The 19,496-nt window shown below is 31.9% G+C and overlaps 1 protein-coding gene and 1 long non-coding RNA gene across 2 annotated transcripts in view; one reads left to right on the forward strand and one right to left on the reverse strand.

Moving 5' to 3' along the window:
- LOC140919877 (uncharacterized) overlaps positions 1-2,554 on the forward strand; it is a 4,295-nt gene extending 1,741 nt beyond the window's left edge. The window contains exons 2-3 of the long non-coding RNA XR_012162481.1: positions 1,919-2,277; positions 2,388-2,554. This is a non-coding gene — a long non-coding RNA (uncharacterized lncRNA). The remainder of the gene's footprint in view (positions 1-1,918; positions 2,278-2,387) is intronic.
- LOC101501874 (peptide deformylase 1B, chloroplastic) overlaps positions 1-5,819 on the reverse strand; it is an 8,219-nt gene extending 2,400 nt beyond the window's left edge. The window contains exons 1-4 of the mRNA XM_004491671.4: positions 5,561-5,819; positions 5,333-5,471; positions 2,553-2,745; positions 720-830 (exon numbers count right to left, since the gene is read on the reverse strand). Of these exons, the coding sequence (XP_004491728.1) occupies positions 720-830; positions 2,553-2,745; positions 5,333-5,471; positions 5,561-5,729 (612 nt within the window). The 5' untranslated portion in view covers positions 5,730-5,819. The remainder of the gene's footprint in view (positions 1-719; positions 831-2,552; positions 2,746-5,332; positions 5,472-5,560) is intronic.
- Positions 5,820-19,496: the final 13,677 nt, after the last annotated feature.

Genomic DNA, 19,496 nt, shown 5'->3' on the forward strand with positions numbered 1-19,496 from the left:
AGGATTCCCCGCATATATAAAAAATATATATATATATATATATATATATATATATATATATATATATAAGCACATAGATAACCAATGGATAGGGACATGAACATTAGTTTATAAGAGTTTGGGCATGATGAAACTCAGGGCTTATCTATAAGTAAAAAAACTGAAAAAGAAAGAGAGAAGGTTGAAAAATTAAGGGACAGACTAACCCAATGATCCCTGAGTTTGTATGCATAGTAAACGGTGTAGGTTTATTGTAAATGTAGTGCCACTTGTACAAGTGTAGTACAAGAACAGGGAGAAACTTATCTTTTTCTTGATGTGTGAGCATCATCACTATATGCCTTAAGTCGTATTTATATAAATAGTGTAGATGATTGTGGGAATCAATAAGAATCATGCAATCCCCATATGATTCTAATTTGTATTTATTAGGGTAGAAAACCATGTGGATATTATTCTCTAACCTCTGGTCAATATAACCCGAAAGTTACAATTGAAGGTGTATTCAAGAGCACTTCTTCTCTCCTGACAAGTTTACTGAGTGTTAAACTAACTGACTGACTCCTAGGGATTCTATTTATAGGCTTCATACATCCTCATTAATTCTCTCTTGACCATTGGGGTTATAATTTATATGTAGATGACACACCAAAGGTTCATAAAAAACAATTATCTTCTACAAGGAGAAATGCTTTATTTTTGCAAGTTGAAAAACATACCTGTAAATGGTCAAATTCGTGTTGGAAAATCCGTGCTGGAAGGCCAGACAAGCTGACTGAAAACCGTTTTCCATTGATATCTCGTGCATCAATTTTCACAGATTCTGGTCGCTAAACCGCAATAATGAGACTTGTTTGAGTAGGGATGAAATAAAAAAATTTAAAAACCATCTCCAGCATGGTCAGGAAATTTAGGACAAGAAATGTTTCTTTCAGTTGGGCAAAGTTTAAATTACCAACAAAAGAAAAAAACTTCGTCTACATATACAGTAATAACTTTGGTATAGATAGCAAACTGAACAAAATGAAATAACAAATTTGATCACAAACCAGTGCTATTTACAAAATACATCAAGAAGGAAAATAAAAGAGACATATCAGCATTGAAGCTCATCATGACCAGAAAGGAATGCAAATAAATTACAGCAAATATTTAATGAACTACGAGACACACATTAAATGTTTATTTAGAAAATTAATGCAGTTAAAAAATTAAAAGAAGTCTAATAATAAAGGACAGGGAAAATCTCAAAATAGTCTTATTTTATGGACAGTGGTAGTACTATATATATCTCCATTAAAAAAAAGTAATATATATATAGGAAACATATCAAATGAGAAGAGTTTTACAATGAGAGGGTGAAAGTGTTAAATCTTGACCATACAATCAATATATGGATGGTCGTGATTATGAGTTATTTAAGGTGGCACATAATCAATTAAAAAAGCCACATGACTTTTTCTTCTAATCATGACCATCCATCCATGTAGGGTCATGTGGTCAAAATTTAACTCTCTCACACTCTCATTCTAAAACTCTTCTCATTTGATATGCTCCCTATATATATATATATCTAAATATTTTCTTTCGGTACTAAATATATAAGTCATTATTTTTTACAAAAAATAATATATAACATTTACTAAAATAATATATTATTTTTATAAGAAACTGCAAGTGTTCAACTAAAGGACTACACAGGATAAGAAAATCATGTTATAAGTTGCTCAGTTAAATTTATATGTAACAACACAGTGCAACTAAAGGACTATACAAAATAAGAAAATCATGTTATAAGTTGTTCAATTAAATTTATATGTAACAACACAGTGCAATCCCTTTGTTGATAGCTCGTATTCATCTTCTTATACACTTTGTTTCTTCACTTCTTCACAGTGCCATCTTTTTCTAACTGCAGGAACTTGCCAGAAAGAGCAAAAAAAGTTTTCCCGCAAGACGGCCAGCAGCCTGCGGCAGTGACAGAGGGAGGCTGGGTTTTCAGTTTTTACTGGTAAAAAATGCACCGTGCTTCAGTTGTGCCACAAAACACGCGACATACAGCCATGACGGTTGCTATCCGCTTCCCTTCAATTATACTCCTCATGTTCTGCCCTCACTTCTTTAACTTCCTTAATAACCACCTCACCATTCTTACCCACCAATTAAAAGGTGCCGCCTGTCCATTTTGTCAGAATTTTACCCCGTCCCTACTAAATGCTTCCCTCTATACTCACTGTAATTTGTCGCATGCCTATCAAATATCTAGTAAACTTAGAGGTAAGGATCTACTATAAAGGTTGAAAAATACTTCAATGTTTTAGTTACACCTTACTTTAAAATCTAAATTAAGCATAACCTAACCACTAAAAACTGAGCTTGATTTGCAGTATCAGGGAATTAAAATATGAATTTGCATGCACCAAATGATCATGAATAGCAAAAGGAGAGACCAAGATTTTCAAGGTTCAAAAGTGGATATCTTCATAAACAAGGCAAAAAGGAAAGCTAGATTCAAAATAGTGCAGTAAAAGAAAAGGGTTTCATATTCATACCTTTACATCAGCATGAATGCCTGGGAAAGATAGACAACCCTCATTAAAGAGTGTCCGGTTCATCGAGTATTTACTAACTCTTGGGTTTATAAGAACAATTTCTTCTCCTTCACCACGTTCACCTACTGGATTGAAAACCATAAGTTGAACATTAACTCCTACTTGGGGTGCTGAGAGACCAATACCATCAGTTCTGTAGAAAAAGGAAGTCAAATGTTAATGTAACATTAATAAATTGCAAGGACTCATTAGAAAATACCCAAGGTAGGTATTACTGTTAGTTTCATTCTAAATGTTGTAGAACAATACAAGGTATCGATTTCTCTGAAATATCCCTCAATGCTTTTTGAATTACGCTATTGATAATATTGATATTTACATCAGCCTAGCTTACATAATTCAAAATGTATTTCAAGTGTTGTTCCAAATCAAATTCTTTTCTGTTATATTAGTATAATAGGCTTTCACAATGGTAGTTTTGTCATTTGAGTATATATATGTTATGATGAGGAGTGTAACAAATAAATGACAAGATAAAATAATATTATCATGTGTCCATCAAACATATGACTAGGAGCGGATCAAGTGAGTATTGAGGATGTGCAGGTGCACACCCTAAACTTTGTAAAATTGCACCAATACCCAAACTTTTTGTTTTGGCCACTTTGAATTTTTTATTTTGCACTAGACCGAAAGTTTTTGCACCTTGAACCCTCTACTCTCACCTTATATAGTGACGTGCAGCCCAGTTTCCAGTATTAATTAAAGGCAAAAAGACGGAACATATGGATCAAACACAAGTTCTTCGGCTAGGCTGACAGGAATATACCACTATGCCATTCTGAAGGTTGTTAATTTCTCTCGCAAATTTAATATATATTCAATAAATTATATTCACCTAAAAAAACAACAATATTTTTAATAACATACAGCCTCGTTTATTTTATAAAATCATTTTCTATTTCCATTTCCTAAAATATGTGTTAATATTACTTGCTAATAAGGATGTGCTAATATCTTAAAGTGAATAATTGTCTGTATTTCTGCAAACAATGAAAATCCCAAAAATATGTTTTTATTATTTTTTAAAATGGATCATCATTAACTAGTATTTCATCTTCTCTCAATCATGGTTCACTTCAAGAGTTTTTCATCAAGGAAAAATGAATACATATTTCAAAAACGAAAACACAAATATTTTCACAAAGTAAACAAGTATGTTTTTCTCCAGTCATTTTTTCATTATCTTATTTTCTTTTGTTCCTTCTAATTTTTTTCTTCCGTCTCTCAAGAGTAAAGACTATGTGTATAATCACTATGTATCTATTTATATTTATATTTTATTTATATAATATAATAATTATTAAAGAAGTTAAAAAGCCTGCACCCCCTGACCTGGGGTCTTAGATCTACCACTGCATCTGATAAGATAAACCATCACTATCATATTCTATCATTATCCAACTTTATATCATATCTTGTTTCTATCTTATCCTACGTATCAAACGGGCTCTTACTGTTTTTGCAAGACCACAAGGTGAACCAACACACTTTGGGACTACTCTGCAGAGTGAGTATAGGTTTTACATCTTCTCCCAAACTATGCTTAGCCTTCCCCACACTATTTCATTCGACCAAGTAAATAAGGCAGCCATTGCCTAATATCCAAGAACTATAACAAAAACCAACGCAGTGTATTATCATTATCAGCTCACGCTATTGTATCAGGGATATTAGACAAAAGTCCCAAAATAAAGTACGCAATGTTCTGATTTCAAATATGGTTTTCAAATAAGCAACTTGTTACTTCATTATTAAATAAGCGTAAATGTATATGCTAATTTAATAATTATAATGAAAATATGGTTAAATTGTCTTCATATAGGGAGTTTGGATTGACTTATTTGAGTTTATCTACAAGCATAAGAACCTGTGATACTATTTGAGAGAGTTTATGGCAACAACAATTGGCATGTCCAAAAGCTGTTTTCAGCTTATTTCATAAGCTCTACGTGATAGCTTATAACAATAAGTTACAGCTTATATGAAAACAATTTGATCATTTGACTTTATTTTATCTTTTGTTATAGAAATAGCTTATACACAAACACTTATATGATAAACGTTCATGATATAAGCACTTAAATAAGTTGTTCATTCAAACAGAGCCATAAGCTATACGCTAGGTATTTTCATAAACTATAGCAAATACTCTAACAATGCTTATGTAAGTAGGTAGATAAGTCCAAATAAATTGTTAATAAGACAATTCAAACGCAACCTAAGTGAGTATTTGCATTACCTAATTCAATGCTTAAAATACCATAAAATTAAAACCTTCCTGAGAGTGAAAGAGAGCCTAAGTGTGTATTTGTAATACCTAATTCACTGCTTAAAATATCATACAATTGAAATCTTCCGTGGAGTGAAAGAGAGAGGAGAAAATCGAATTTTCCGTAATTTCTTAAGTAGAGCTTATTAATGATTAAATGAAAATATTGTATTGAATTGAAGCAAAGAGAGACAAACTAAAAGGGATATAAAGTTAGTTTGGAGGCTGGGGTGGAAGAGTTGGAGGTTGGAGTGGGGATCGAACTCAGGGCCAGGACCTCGACCACCTTATCACTCCACTTCCTAACTCTCACCCCAGCTCTCACCCCAGCTAACAAGTCAACCTTATATAGTGTATAATACTAACAATACTAAATTAGAAATTCCGAAAAAAGAGAGACAAACTAAGTGACAATGAAAAACAACACTTGAAATGGAGAAAAACTCACTTGTACATTACGTCGAACATTTCATGGACAAGTTTGTTCAGATTATCATCAAAGGTTGCTATGCGTTTATTCTTTGTCCTTAATTTCGGGTTTGGATATTCCACGATTTTCAGTGGCGCATCAAATTCAAAATCACCAGCTTCAAAAAAAAAAAAAAACGAAAGAAAGAAAGAAAGATTAAGGGTTTGAAGTTTGTGCAAAAAAGATAGAGAAATGTGAATAACATACGAGAGGCGAGTTCGTGTTGTGCGGCTGAAAAAGAGGCCTTGGTACGGTTGGTGGAAGAGAGAGCGAGGTGGAATGAGGTGGAATGACGGAAGCAGCGGGTTGGAATGGCAGTAGGTGCAGAACCGCGATGATGAAGAAGAAGAGGGTGCGTTGGGAGGAGTGAAGCCATGGCCACAGAGTAAGATATTTTTTGAAGCAACAACTTTTCTTTCAATTAAAAATTAAACTCGGGTTTGATTCTCTTGATGGTGTCTCGGGTTCCATTTGGTTCATGGAAAAAATATGTGTCTAGAGTAAATTTTGTGCGCCAACCAATTCACACATTTGTTTTTAGATTTAATTTAATTTAATAAATATGTTTTTTTATATCTGGAAATATATCATTTTATGTTGGATTAAGTTTTTGTGAAATAGATTATTTTCCTTTTTTCTCTTAATGCTACTAATATAACTTTGATCCCAAAGAGAGATATGCAAAAAAAAAAAAAAAAAACTATGAAAGATTGGAGGTTTATTGTGTTATGCAATATAACTTATAAAGTGATGGTTAAAGTGCTCATAAATAGATTGAAATGTGTATTTAGTAAATATATTTTTTATAATTAGTTTGTCTTTGTTTTTGGTAGATCTATAATCGATAATGTTATGGTAGTCATTCAACTAGCAATGTTGTTACCTATACTCTCCTTTTTATTGACTGCGTCCCTCAAATTTTTTTATAAAATAAAATACATTTGTTTATTTATTACATTCTTTAAATCCTAACATCTTTTTCTATCTTCATCTTATACCTCACACTCATATTCATCATTTTCTCTAACACCCTTTTATTCTTTTTCCTTCATTTTCAACAACTTCAACATCTTCAATCATCTTCTTTGGCTTATATTTACATCACATCATGATCATCATCGTCATCGTCGTCATCGTCATCATCATCTTCTTCTTCTTCTTCTTATTTAGTTAGGGTTTTCTTATTGAAATTGATTTTGGTGAAATGAAACTCATTTTGTCAATTGATTTTGACTACGCAAACTGAGTCTGCCTAGAGACATACGTGAACTGAGTTTGCATACGTGAACTCAGTCTATCTAGAAACATACGTGAATTGAGTTTGCGTACATGAACTCATATTGCGTATGTGAACTCAATTTTTCTAGGACCTGCGTGAACTTAGTTCACGTATGTGAACTCAACCTGTCTAGAAACATACGTGAACTCAGTTCACGTATGTGAACTCAGTCGCCCAGAAACATACGTGAACATAGTTCATGTATGTTTCTGGCAAATTGATTTCACATACGTGAACTGAGTTCACGTATGTTTCTGGGCAGGTTGAGTTCACGTACACAAACTCAATTCACGTATGGAGACTCAGTTCAAGTATGTTTTTGGGCAAACTAAGTTCATGTACGCAAACTCAGTTCACCTATGTTTCTGGACAGACTGCGTTCACGTACGCAAACTGAGTTCATGTATGTTTATGGACAGATTGAGTTCACGTATGCAAACTAACACATATATTTCTTGGCATACTCGGTTTGCTTAACCAAAATCAGTTGACAAATAGCATTTATTTTTCACAAAAATTATTTTCAATCACATAATCCTAACTAAATATTTTAAAAAACAAGAACAAGATGATGCAAATTCGATATAAATGGAGTCAATGAAGATGATTGAAGATGTTGAAAATGGAGGAAGAAGGATAAGGGGGTGTGAGAGAAAATGATTAATATGAGTGTGAGGTAGAAGATGAAGATATAAAGAGAGACAATGGTTGAAGATGAAGATAAAAAAGATAGGTTATGGTTTAAAGAATGTAATAAATAAGCAAGGGTATTTTGGATTTTTTTTATTTAAATTGAGGGGTGTGGTTAGCAAAAAGGGCAGGGGATGTGAATAGAAAAATTGTTCAACTAAAGCATTTCATGAAATTCAAAACTCGAGATAATACGAGTGATTTTCTCAAACTTGATATTTGTAAGTGGGTGAGATGGATTATGTTGTCGTAGAAACAATTGATTATTTTGATTGTTAATGATGGCATAATTGCCCCTATCATCTCGGGACGGGGCATCGTTAGAGAGATTATTTATTCCATATCTTTTCATTATATATGTGTTAAGAGACTATTGACGTTGATTCAATAAATTGAAAGTAGCGACGATATACATGGCATAAAAATAAGTATGAATACACCTATTATTTCTCATCTATTTTCCGCATATGATTGTTTTTTATTTTTTAGTTCCACATAGAATGAAACTATGAAAAATGATTAATCCACCTATGAAGTTGCTTTTGGACAATCCATCAAATTGCAACAATCTGAAGTATTATGCAGTAAAAATGTGGATGAGAATATCAAAAAATTGTATTGTAGATTTGTCGGGAGTTTAGGAAGTGATTGGTACAAACAAGTATTTGGAGATGTCTTCGATTATTGGTCGAAGCAAAAATACTACGTTTCAATTTATAAAAGATATGAGTAGAAGAAAATAATTACTTGGAGTAGTAATAAAGAGATGCTTTTTAAAGTTGTGCTTTAGTCCACAAATGGAACCACTATAATGTGAAAAGGGGGTGGTCGTCACCCTCAAACAACCAAAAAAGTATCGCATGCATGGGTAATAGATACATATTCGCCCGTGCCAATTCAAAGGACCAACTAAATCATCAAAGAGAAGGATCGTTTGGGCTTGAAATCACATTATAGAGAAGGATCATTGTGACAATAGTGCTTATTTAGTTTACATTTACAATGAGTATTAAGTATTCTAATATAAATTCGGTCAAATTGTATTCTATTATAAATATCAAGTCATGTTAATAAATTACTCTAGACATTGAGCACTATTTTTCATTTTACTTTCAATAAATAGCTAATTTATACTATTATGAAATGAAATGGCTCCACGTGTCATTCCTACAATGTTGCTCTCCTATCCTTGATTTTTGATTTAATTGCATTAATATTTCCTCTTACACTACTCAATAAACACAAATTGCTACTTTTGTATAGTATTAGTTTCCTTCCTTCAAGGAAATTGATTTGGAATCTGAAAATGAAAATTAGAAATAATTAAAACTGTAATCAAACACCTTGTAAAAGACATCCGAAACAGATCATGTAATTCAATAATAATAATAATTTCTATTAATTAGCCATTATCACTTTTTCTAAACAGGATAAAATAACAAATGCAATATTTTAAATTTATCAACACAAATAAAATAATTTTGAACCCTAATTTTCATTTTGACAATTGTACAACAAATTTTCAGATTATCTCAATACCACGTTTTCAATTGTACACCACTTATTCAATTGTATTGCACAACAATATTTCCTATATAAAGGCACTTGGAATACTTTTTTTTACTCGTTTGTGTAGAATTATTTCTAACATTTTATTTTTAACTTTTTTCTTCACAAAACCTCACCCAGGGGCACTATGGCACCTAGATGAGATGTTCTTTTGCATGAAAATAGTCTTTATGGCCTCTAATTTAAACTTTTGGATTTTATTCTTTAGCTTTTTATACGGTTTATATAAATATGGTAACAAATTTTATATTGATTTATATAGGGTTGATCGTAAAGATACTCACCTAACTCTTTTATGGACATTTGAAAAGTAAATAGAAAAGTTCAACGTGATGCATCACAAATTTTAGTAAACCCCTTATGTTTTCACAAATAATTATAATCGTTTTCAAATTTTTATATTTTTTATTTAAATACCATAATCAATATATGTTTTAAATTATTTTTTACTTACTTTACATATAGTATATCACTAATAAAATAATATAAAACTATATAAATGATAGAACAAGATATACTAATTAATTTCATCATAATTTAAAAATTCAAACCAACAGAGGAAAATCAAATAATTCAACAACCTCTTTTTTTTTTTTTTTTAATTGTTGATGGACAAATCATAGTTAAGAAGTGATGCACACATTAATTAAAATATGATTACCTATTTGTATATTTGAGATTCCATGCCTTAGTTGATCATCTATTTCATTCTATTGTTCATACAAATGTCTCATTAAATTATTAGTTTAATTATAGTTTTAGTCTCTCTATTTTGGCCAATTCACGAAATTGATCCTCTATTTTAAAATTTAATAGTTTTGGTATCTCATTTTAATTTTTTAACTAAAAAGTAGCGATGTATGAACTAATGGTGTAGAATAATTAACACCCACATAATCGTAATAAAATCCTATAAAAACTTAACTTTCAACTTTAGAAATTTTTTCGTTTTTGTAATTTAATTAATGACATATGAATAATTAATGAATGTAGATAATTCTATATCATGAAATCATATGCCATATTATTTAAAATATGTCAAATTATTATTTTTTAGTTCAAACATCAAAGGGAGGAACCAAAATTGTCGACTTCTAAAATAAGAAGACTAATTTCATAAATTGATTAAAATAGATGGACCAAAACTGTAATTAAGTCTACTTTATACAATATACACTAGAGCATTTTAACATTGTTACATCGTCGATATTAGATTGGTTGTTATACATCCAATGTAATAAGCAAGACGTTGACAAATTTGTTATTATCACAAATTTTGTTAGATTTGTTATATTAGATCGTTCTAGCAAGCATTTTACCAAAAAAAAAATTTCCCTAAATTATCCAAACAATTAGAAAATCACACGCCAATCCATTCTTCATCCTTCTGCGCGAGCTTCATCATTCACCCTTCAGCACAAACTCATCATTCACCCTTCATCGCTTTCATCCTTCAACCTTTAGAGATCATCCTTCAATGCGAACTCATCATTCATCCTTCAACACGAATCAGATGGACTTCATCCTTCAACGGGAACTCATGAGAACTTCAGCTTTAAGTCTTCCTAAATTTTGTTTTCACTCCCTTGTTCATAATCAACAGGTAAATTTTGTTTTTACATAAATTATATTTTAAATCCCTCCTAAGAAGCTCTTTTGTATATTTAGTTTGATGAATGTATATAACTTTTTGACTTTGCTGAATATGTATCCTTAAGATGAACTTAAGTTCTCCTATCATCTTAATATGTATCCATAGGTTTGCAATCACTCATCTTAAATTTCCTAAGAAGCTCTTTTGTATATTTAGTTTGATGAATGTATATACCTTTTTGACTTTGCTGAATATGTATCCTTAAGATGAACTTAAGTTCTCCTATCATACTCATTTGAAATTCAAGCTGCATCAATATAGAAAATTCTTGGCAAAGAGTGCCAGTAGTAGATCCAAAAATATTGTCATCAACATAAATTTGAATCATAAGAATGTCATCTCCTATTGACGTTCTAGAAAGTGTATTATTTGTCCTCTTTCAAAGGTATTTTTAAGCAAGAAGTTACTAAGTCTATCATACCATGCCCTATGTGCTTGTTTTAAACCATAGAGAGGTTTCCTAAGTTACTAAGTCTATCATTTTGTTTGTTTCTAAAAACCCACTTGGTTCAAATAATGTTCTTCTTTGGTCTAGGTACTAGATCCCAAACATCATTCATCTTAATTTCATTTAACTCTTCTTGCATTACAAGAATCCACCCATCATCTTCTAATGCTTCATTTACATCCAGATCTACCTTTTGACTTATCTTGACTATTTCTGACTCGTTAGATTCATCCTCTGAAGATTTAGTATCTTCTTCTGATTAGCTTGTATCCTTTGATTTTTCAGGTTTTTCTGGTTTGTCTGCTTCATCTGGTTCCAATAAACGTTCAATATCCTCAACTTGCTTTCACTTTTTAACATCAAGCTAGTTCCTCTAAATTTTTTAGAACCTGCAAAATACTTATTTAGATTTGATTTTTAAGATCAAGCTTCTTGTTATCACAATAAACACAATATCAAACAATAAATAAATTTAAAGAAAGATATAACCTATATGTAAACAATTTTAATTTCACTCTGAAAACCCTTTTGTTTCTTCTTTTCTTGTTTTCGGGTTTTGAATTTTCATATTCTCTTATTATAGGGTTTGGATGAAAGGATTTGAATTCCCATCCAAGTTTGTAGTCTTGTTGAATTTTATTAAAATGTTCAAAGAAGTCTCTTGATTCTGATTGTTAATTTGGCACTTTTGTTTCTGCTGATAAATGGGTTCCTGATAGTGTTTCAGCAAGTGTACTGAAACGTTGCAAGTCATAATAAAACGGTAGTACCGAGTGTCGAACTCAAGGATTGCGTTTTACTATTGAATTATATTTAGTTAATAAAATTGAACAAAAAGTCCCCAAGTTGATTGAAATAATATTTAAAATTAACATCACTAGTAAAATTCATCCTTTATAAATGGAGAAAAATGTCAGAGATGAGTTTCACTTCGAATCCAACCTTGGTGTCCAATTTGATCCTAGTTAGTGAATTCCTTTATTGAATTATTACCGAATTCTCTTTATTATTCTTGCCCTAATGTCTTAGTGACAGAACCTTTAATTCCAAAGTAACCCCTAATTTCTTAGTAGATTTAAGATTAGAATTAAGCATTACCGTATAGAAATTATCTTGTAAATTAATGCTTTGCAACTAATTTAATTGGTTTCATGACCTGCACCTATGTCTAGACTACAAATTCATGAATTTCTCATCTCAAGCATTCGTAGAGTCCACTTCCGTTTCAAAATACAAATCGTAGAACATTTTAATGTTAATCAAGCAATAAAAAACATTAAACACAGAGATGAAAAAAATAATTCAATAAACTCATTCATATAACTAGAAATCAAATCATAAAAATAAAGGTTTCATCTTGTTACACTCATCCCTAACAAATAGGGTTTAGTTACTCATGACAGAGATAAAAAAAGATAGAGATTATAGAAGAATTACAAGAAGGATTCATGAATGATTCTTGATAAAACTGCTCCAATGGTGTTAGAAACAGCCGTATTTGAGTTTCTATGCTAGGGCACAAGTCTCCCAACTTCGCAATAGTCAAAAAGATCCCTAAAACCGTGAAAAATTGCATTTTTATGAATGATGATGTGTGTTGCGCGCCCCAGGTGTAGGAAACGCGCTCTAGACACGCCTGGACAATGTCACTAGTTCAGAAATGCTCCCCAGGCGCAGAAAACGTCCTCCAGGCGCGCTTGGGCAGTGCTGAACGGCTGGAAATGCGTCTCAGGCGCGGATGGCGCGCGGATGGTGCACAACATCTTCTGTCTGATGTATATTGCATTTTACTCTTCTTTCGAGTTTGAATTTGGTTCCAGTGTCTTCATGAAAGTTGTAGCTATAGATCTTAGCTTTTGTTTTCATTTACGTTGACTCCAATTGGACATCTACAACTCTAGATATGGAGGAAATACTCCACATAGGTCATGTTGATTTCTCACCAAAATTCAGCACTGCACTAAAACAAAGTAACAACGCAAAACTCCGAAAAATCTCTACTTAATCAAGGAAATAAGAGCATAAACATTAAATCAAAGAAATAAAATTAACAAAATATATCAAATAACTCCTTAAATTAACTAATGGTTAAAGATAAATACGACTAAAATCAATGGAAAATATGCATATGATGAAGAGTCATCACAACCCCGAACTTAATCTATTACCTGTCCCCAAGCAACAATTAATTTCATATTTGGTACAGTTAAAAGCACACTTAAATTTAATTTCTCAAATCAAATCAAACTGAATTCTCAAAGTTCCTGCTACTGCAGAACATTCATCATGCTCTATTGTTGTTTTAAAAAAAACAACAAAATTTGTACACCTTAACATTCAATTATCAAGTTCAACTCTCTCTTCACACAATCTCACCAAAATTTCTCTCAAGTGTTTAGAAGGGTTATGAATTTATCACTCAAATCCTAAAACATGCTTCACGCAACCATAGGCTTAAAAAAATTCTAGTTAGCAATCACAATGCAGTAAACACATACAACTTTGGAGGACTTTCGGGTTGTAATGGGGCTTAGGTAAGGGTATGACATTTTGGGATAGTAGGCTTTACTACTTGGAGTTAGGCATACATTTCCAACTTATTCTACCATTTTTTATTTTTCTTCACCTTTTTATTATGGAGATTCTCAAACATTGACGAAAGAACCAAGAAGATATTATTTACCAAAGTACACAAACTGATTTTTTTTTCTTTTTCTTTTTGTGAGAATCACCACCCCAAACTTAAAAGGTTGCTATCCCATGAGCAACCCTAAACTTAGAACTTTATCAAGACAATAAATTTTTTTTCTACCTAACTCTAAGTAAGGTGATTTAATTAAAGTCGGGTATTTGGCTTGTAATGTGGCTAGTAACCAAAATAAAAGGGCAAGGCTCAAAGGGGCTAGCAAAGGGTAAAATTTTCATAGGATAGTTAGAAAGACTCAAACGACCAAACAAAATTGCCTCAATGTATGCATAAATTACAAGTGATGCAAGTCAAAATTAGTGCAAGTTCTGAAGGGATAACACATGTCTGGATAATCACACAACATAGAATTAAAGTGTTTAGGCCCAAGAACTCACAACTAGGATAATAAGAAAGAGTACGAACTATCTAAATGATGTCAAACATGCCACTATAAAATTTATTTAGTTTTTTTTTTAAAAAAAAATGGCAAGTGAGACTTCGACAACCAAGATGTAATCAACAACGCATGCATTAGTGAAAATTATCGAATTGAGCAATGATATGAGCAAAGAAATAGAGTTTAAATTTTTAAATCCCAAACAAAAAATTTAAGACCAATTGCAAGTTGTTAATAATTCTTCATCATAGTGCACGTTTACACACAACTAGAAAGAAACAAATTCAAATAACAAAAATAAGATTGCAAAAAATAAAAGTTACCTCTACCTGTGGGTTGCCTCCCACGAAGCGCTTCTTTAAAGTCATTAGCTTGACGCCTCAACTATTGTCAAAGTGGCATATATGACAGGAAAAACACATCATCCTTCTTTTTCTTTTTGTTTGGTAGAAATTCCATGAACTTAAGAAATAAAAGATGTTGCTTCCATGTCCTTCTCAATTGGACAATGTTAACAAGACATAGATTGAATCTCGAACTTTATAAATCTCTTCTTTTTTCTTTTCCTCGTTCGTCTTATCCTCTTGCTTATCTTCTTCTACCACAACAATGAAATTATCTTCAATCTTCAACTTCTCCTCCATCATCTCAAACTTAACCACTTGCTCAAATAACCTCTCATATTGACTTTCAAATCTTTCAATTAAAACCATGTTATTCTTCAAGAATTCAACCAAAACGTCCGTAACATGAAAGTCTTTGTCATCTGATTCTTTGGATAAAATTTTAGGAGGTAGAATTTGTTCCCAATTGATCTTTTTAATATAACACTCGTCGTTTTCTGTAACTTTGAGAAAAAAAATTTCATATTCTATTAGTTCATCAAGGTCATCTGAACAATGTCCATTCTTATGTGCTTCTCCGTAAAAGTCACACCTAAGAGGCTACATCAGAGGGATCTGAGGGTGATATCTTAAAAATATATAACTCAAGATTTGCCCTCAATCATGCGACATATATCAAATATAAGACAAGTATCATACTCTTCATAAAATTGTAGTAGAATATCATCATTATAATCTTCCATGCTTTACAGCGAATAGTTATCTCAAACAAAGAAGAGACAAACCACTATACATGACATTAGCAAGCACAACAAATAAAAATAAAAATAAAAGAAATTTTTTTTTTCAAAAAATCAAAATTAAAATCAAGAAATTTTATTGCGTAGCAAAAAATTTCAATTAAGTAAATAAATTAAATTCAATAGTGATATGGCAATCCCCGACAACGGCGCCAAATACTTGATAGCGTTTCAGCAAGTGTACTGAATAATTGCAAGTAATAATAAAACAGTAGTACCGAGTGTCGAACTCAATGATTGCGTTTTACTATTGAATTATATTTAGTTACTAAAATTGAACAAAAAGTTCCCAAGTTGATTGAAATAATATTTAAAATTAACAACAGTAGTAAAATTGATACTTTATAAATTGAGAAAAATGTCAGGGATGAGTTTCACTTCGAATCCAACCTTAGTGTCTAATTTGATCCTAGTTATTGAATTTCTTTATTGAATTATTACCGAATTCTCTTTATTATTCTTGCCCTAATATCTTAATGACAGAACCTTTAATTCCAAAGTAACCCCTAATTCCTTAGTAAATTTAAGATTAGAATTAAGCATTACCGTATAGAAATTCTCTTGTAAATTATAGCTTTGCAACTAATTTAATTGGTTTCATGACCTGCACCTATGTCTAAACTAGAAATTCATGAATTTCTCATCTCAAACATTCGTAAAGTCCACTTCCGTTTCAAAATACAAATCGTAGAACATTTTAATGTTGATCAAGCAATAAAAAGCATTAAGCACAGAGAGGAGAAAAATAATTCAATAAACTCATTCATATAACTAGAAATCAAATCATAAAAATAAGGATTTCATCTTGTTACACTCATCCCTAACAAATAGGGTTTAGTTACTCATGACAGAGATAAAAAGATAGATATTAGAGAAGAATTACAAGAAGGATTCATGAATGATTCTTGATAAAACTGCTCCAATGGTGTTAGAAACGGCCGTATTTGAGTTTCTATGCTAGGGCACAAGCCTCCCAACTTCCCAATAGTAAAAAAGATCCCTAAAACAGTAAAAAAAATTGCATTTTTATGAATGCTGATGCGTGTCGCGCGCCTCACGCGCGCCGGAAATGCGCCCCAGGTGCAGAACACGCGCTCCTGGCAAAGAACACGCGCTCCAAGCGCGTCTAGACAGTTCTGAACGGCTGGAAATGCGCCTCAGGCGCGGATGGCGCGCTTCAAGTGCAAAACATCTTATGTCTGACGTATATTTCATTTTACTCCTCTTTCAAGTCTGAATTTGGTTCTGGTGTCTTTATGAAAGTTGTAGCGATGGATCTTAGCTTTCATTTGCACTTAAGTTGACTCCAATGGGACATCTACAGCTCCAGATATGGCAGAAATACTCCACATATGTCATGTTGATTTCTCACCAAAATTCAGCATTACACTAAAACAAAGTAACAACGCAAAACTCCGAAAAATCTCTACTTAATCAAAGAAATAAGAACATAAACATTTCATTAAATCAAAGAAATAAAATTAACAAAATATATCAAATAACTCCTTAAATTAACTAATGGTTAAAGATAAATACGACTAAAATCAATGAAAAATATGCATATGATGAAGAGTCATCCGTTCCTCTAGTAATTTGGGAACTAATGGTAATTATGATTCTTCTGGTAGTTTCATTTCTGTTGATCAGTGATTTCTTTGTCAGTTTTGATTTTGTTGATATGTTTGATTTCTCTAATAATTTTGATTCTGTTGATACTCTATATTTTTGTTTATATTTTTTGTTCATCATATGGTTCTAGTTCTGATAGGTACTGAGCTGAACAATCCTTCTTCCACCAGAGTCAGTTGGCCTCTGTTTGTTAGGTCTTTGAACATAAACCTTTTTCCCTTCATATATTGCAAGCATCCATTGACTAGGTACCATGGTTGGTGTTTCAATTTGGTTGCTTAGAACATCTGCAACATAAACAATTTTATCCTTTGGTACCCATTGGTTTGTTAGTTCTTAATGGTTTCTTGTCTTTCCATGTGGTTAGCATAGGACTAGATATTTTAGTGTGACCTTTATTATACCAAATAGTACATAAATCATTAGAGAAAACAAACTTAGGTTTAGTTATTTTTTCTTGAAATCCTATTCCTCTTTTACAATTCCTACAAACACCATAAATCATAAATTCATACTTGCTTCTTTCCATACCATTATTAAGAAAATCTTGAAATACTTCTTCATGCTTATTAGAGTTACGTGTTGTATTTTCAATTGGTGTTGAACTATAATTACTTTTTAGAGTTAGACTTTCACCCTTAACTTCAACAATATCAGTTTTCATATTTGCATTTTTTGTTTTTAAGTTCAGTAATATCAGTTTTAAAAGTTGCATTATATGTCTTAAGTTCAGTAATAGTAGTTTCTAGAGTTTCATTTTTTGTTTTAAATTCAACACTTTGATTCTTGAAAATATTAGCTTTTTTAGTTAGATTTGTATTTTCTTTCCTAAGTGTTTTCAGTTTGAAAGACAATTTGTGATTCTTATTTAAAAAAATCATTTATATATCAAAAATTAAATCAAATCGAGTAAAGTTAGAAAATACCTCAATTTCTTCATTTGTTGATTCACTTTTAGAGTTGGAATATGTGTTGGATCTAGAGGCAGAGTTGGTATGAACCATCAGAGCCAAATCTTTGTGTTTTTCATCATTAGAGGATTCATCAGAATCATCCCATGTAGCCATTAGACTCTTCTTCTTGGGTCTAGAATCTTTCCTTTGATGTTTCTCTTTCTCTGTATTTGGACATTCTGACTCGATATGTCCAGGTTCATTGCATCCGCAGCAGATAATAATTTTCTTGTCATATTTTTCATCATTTCCTTTATTGGATTGCCGAAAATATCTTTGGGCAAATTTTTTCTTTCTATTTTGCCACATCTTCTTATCCTTTCTGCATATAAACGTCAGTTCTTCTTCCTCTAAGTCTCCATTCTGATCATCTGAATCATCATCCTCTGACTTTGTTGTTTCCTTAAGAACTTTCTTCTGCTTGGATTTCAAAACCAAGGTTGGTTGCTTCTTCTTAGGCTCATCCTCTGCAAGCTCAATTTCATGTGATATGAAAGAGCTGATTAATTCTTCTACCTTAAGAGTATTCAGATCCTTTGCTTCTTGAAAGACAATGATCTTAGGTCTCCACTTGCTTGTCAGACTTCTTCATATCTTCTTCACATGATAAACATTAGTATAACTCTTTTCAAGTACCTTTAATTCTGAGATCATAGTCTGGAATCTGTAAACCATTGTTTCAATGTCTTCATTTTCTTCCATCTTGAACAACTCATACTTTTTTACTAGGACGTTGGCCTTTGCTTCTTAAACTTGCTTGCTTCCTTCATAGGTCAAAATCAAAATATCAAATATACTCTCTGTCATCTCCTTGTTGGTTCACTTGTCAAACTCCTTGAAGGTGATTGCATTTATCATGAATGCTATGGACTTATGTGCATCTTGTACATCTTTTTTTGATCAACAATCATCTTCTTTCTTGTAATTTCAATACAACCAGTATTCTTTGGAGTAGTATAACCATATTCCACCAAGTCCTAAAGTTCAGAACCTTGTTGGTATGTTGATATTTCCTCCAACAGCTTCTTCACTGAATTCAGACATGTTGAACCCTTGTATCTTTCCTCAAATACTATAAAGTGTTCAGCCTTGAGACTAAGCTCTGATGTCAATTGAAGGTGCAAACATGAGAAGGGGGTTGAATTGTGTTTGATAAAGTTGACAACTTTTTGCTAATTTAAAGAAGGCTAGTTGGTTTTTATGAATTACTTGGATAAAAAGCAATTGGATTTAGTGGTAGCAAACAATGAAAGCATAAATAACTTGACACATAGACTTATCCTGGTTTACCACTAATTTGGCTACATCTAGTGCCCTAATTCAGAAGGCTTTAATCCATTTATTTAACTTCCTTGAATTATAAAGCACCTGATCCTCCAAGTCGGTCTTCCCAAACAATGTGACAACCCCAAACTTTTGAGGAACTAACCACCTTGACCCTACAAGCCAAGTCTTCTCCTAAAAATATTACAACCCCAGATTAAAGAAGGAACTAACCACCTTGACCCTACAAGTCAAGTCTTCTCCTACCAACCTGATAACCCCAGATTGAAGAAGGAACTAAAGCACTATTAGGTTGGATATAAAAAATTGAAACTTTGAGTAGTTGCTTCTAACAAAGCTGATAATAATAATAATAATAACTTGCACACTCTGAAAAAGAACACTCATAAAATATTTCTAACTTGAAC

The sequence above is a fragment of the Cicer arietinum genome, chromosome 3 (genome assembly GCF_000331145.2).
Source record: "Cicer arietinum cultivar CDC Frontier isolate Library 1 chromosome 3, Cicar.CDCFrontier_v2.0, whole genome shotgun sequence".
Taxonomy (NCBI): domain Eukaryota; kingdom Viridiplantae; phylum Streptophyta; class Magnoliopsida; order Fabales; family Fabaceae; genus Cicer; species Cicer arietinum.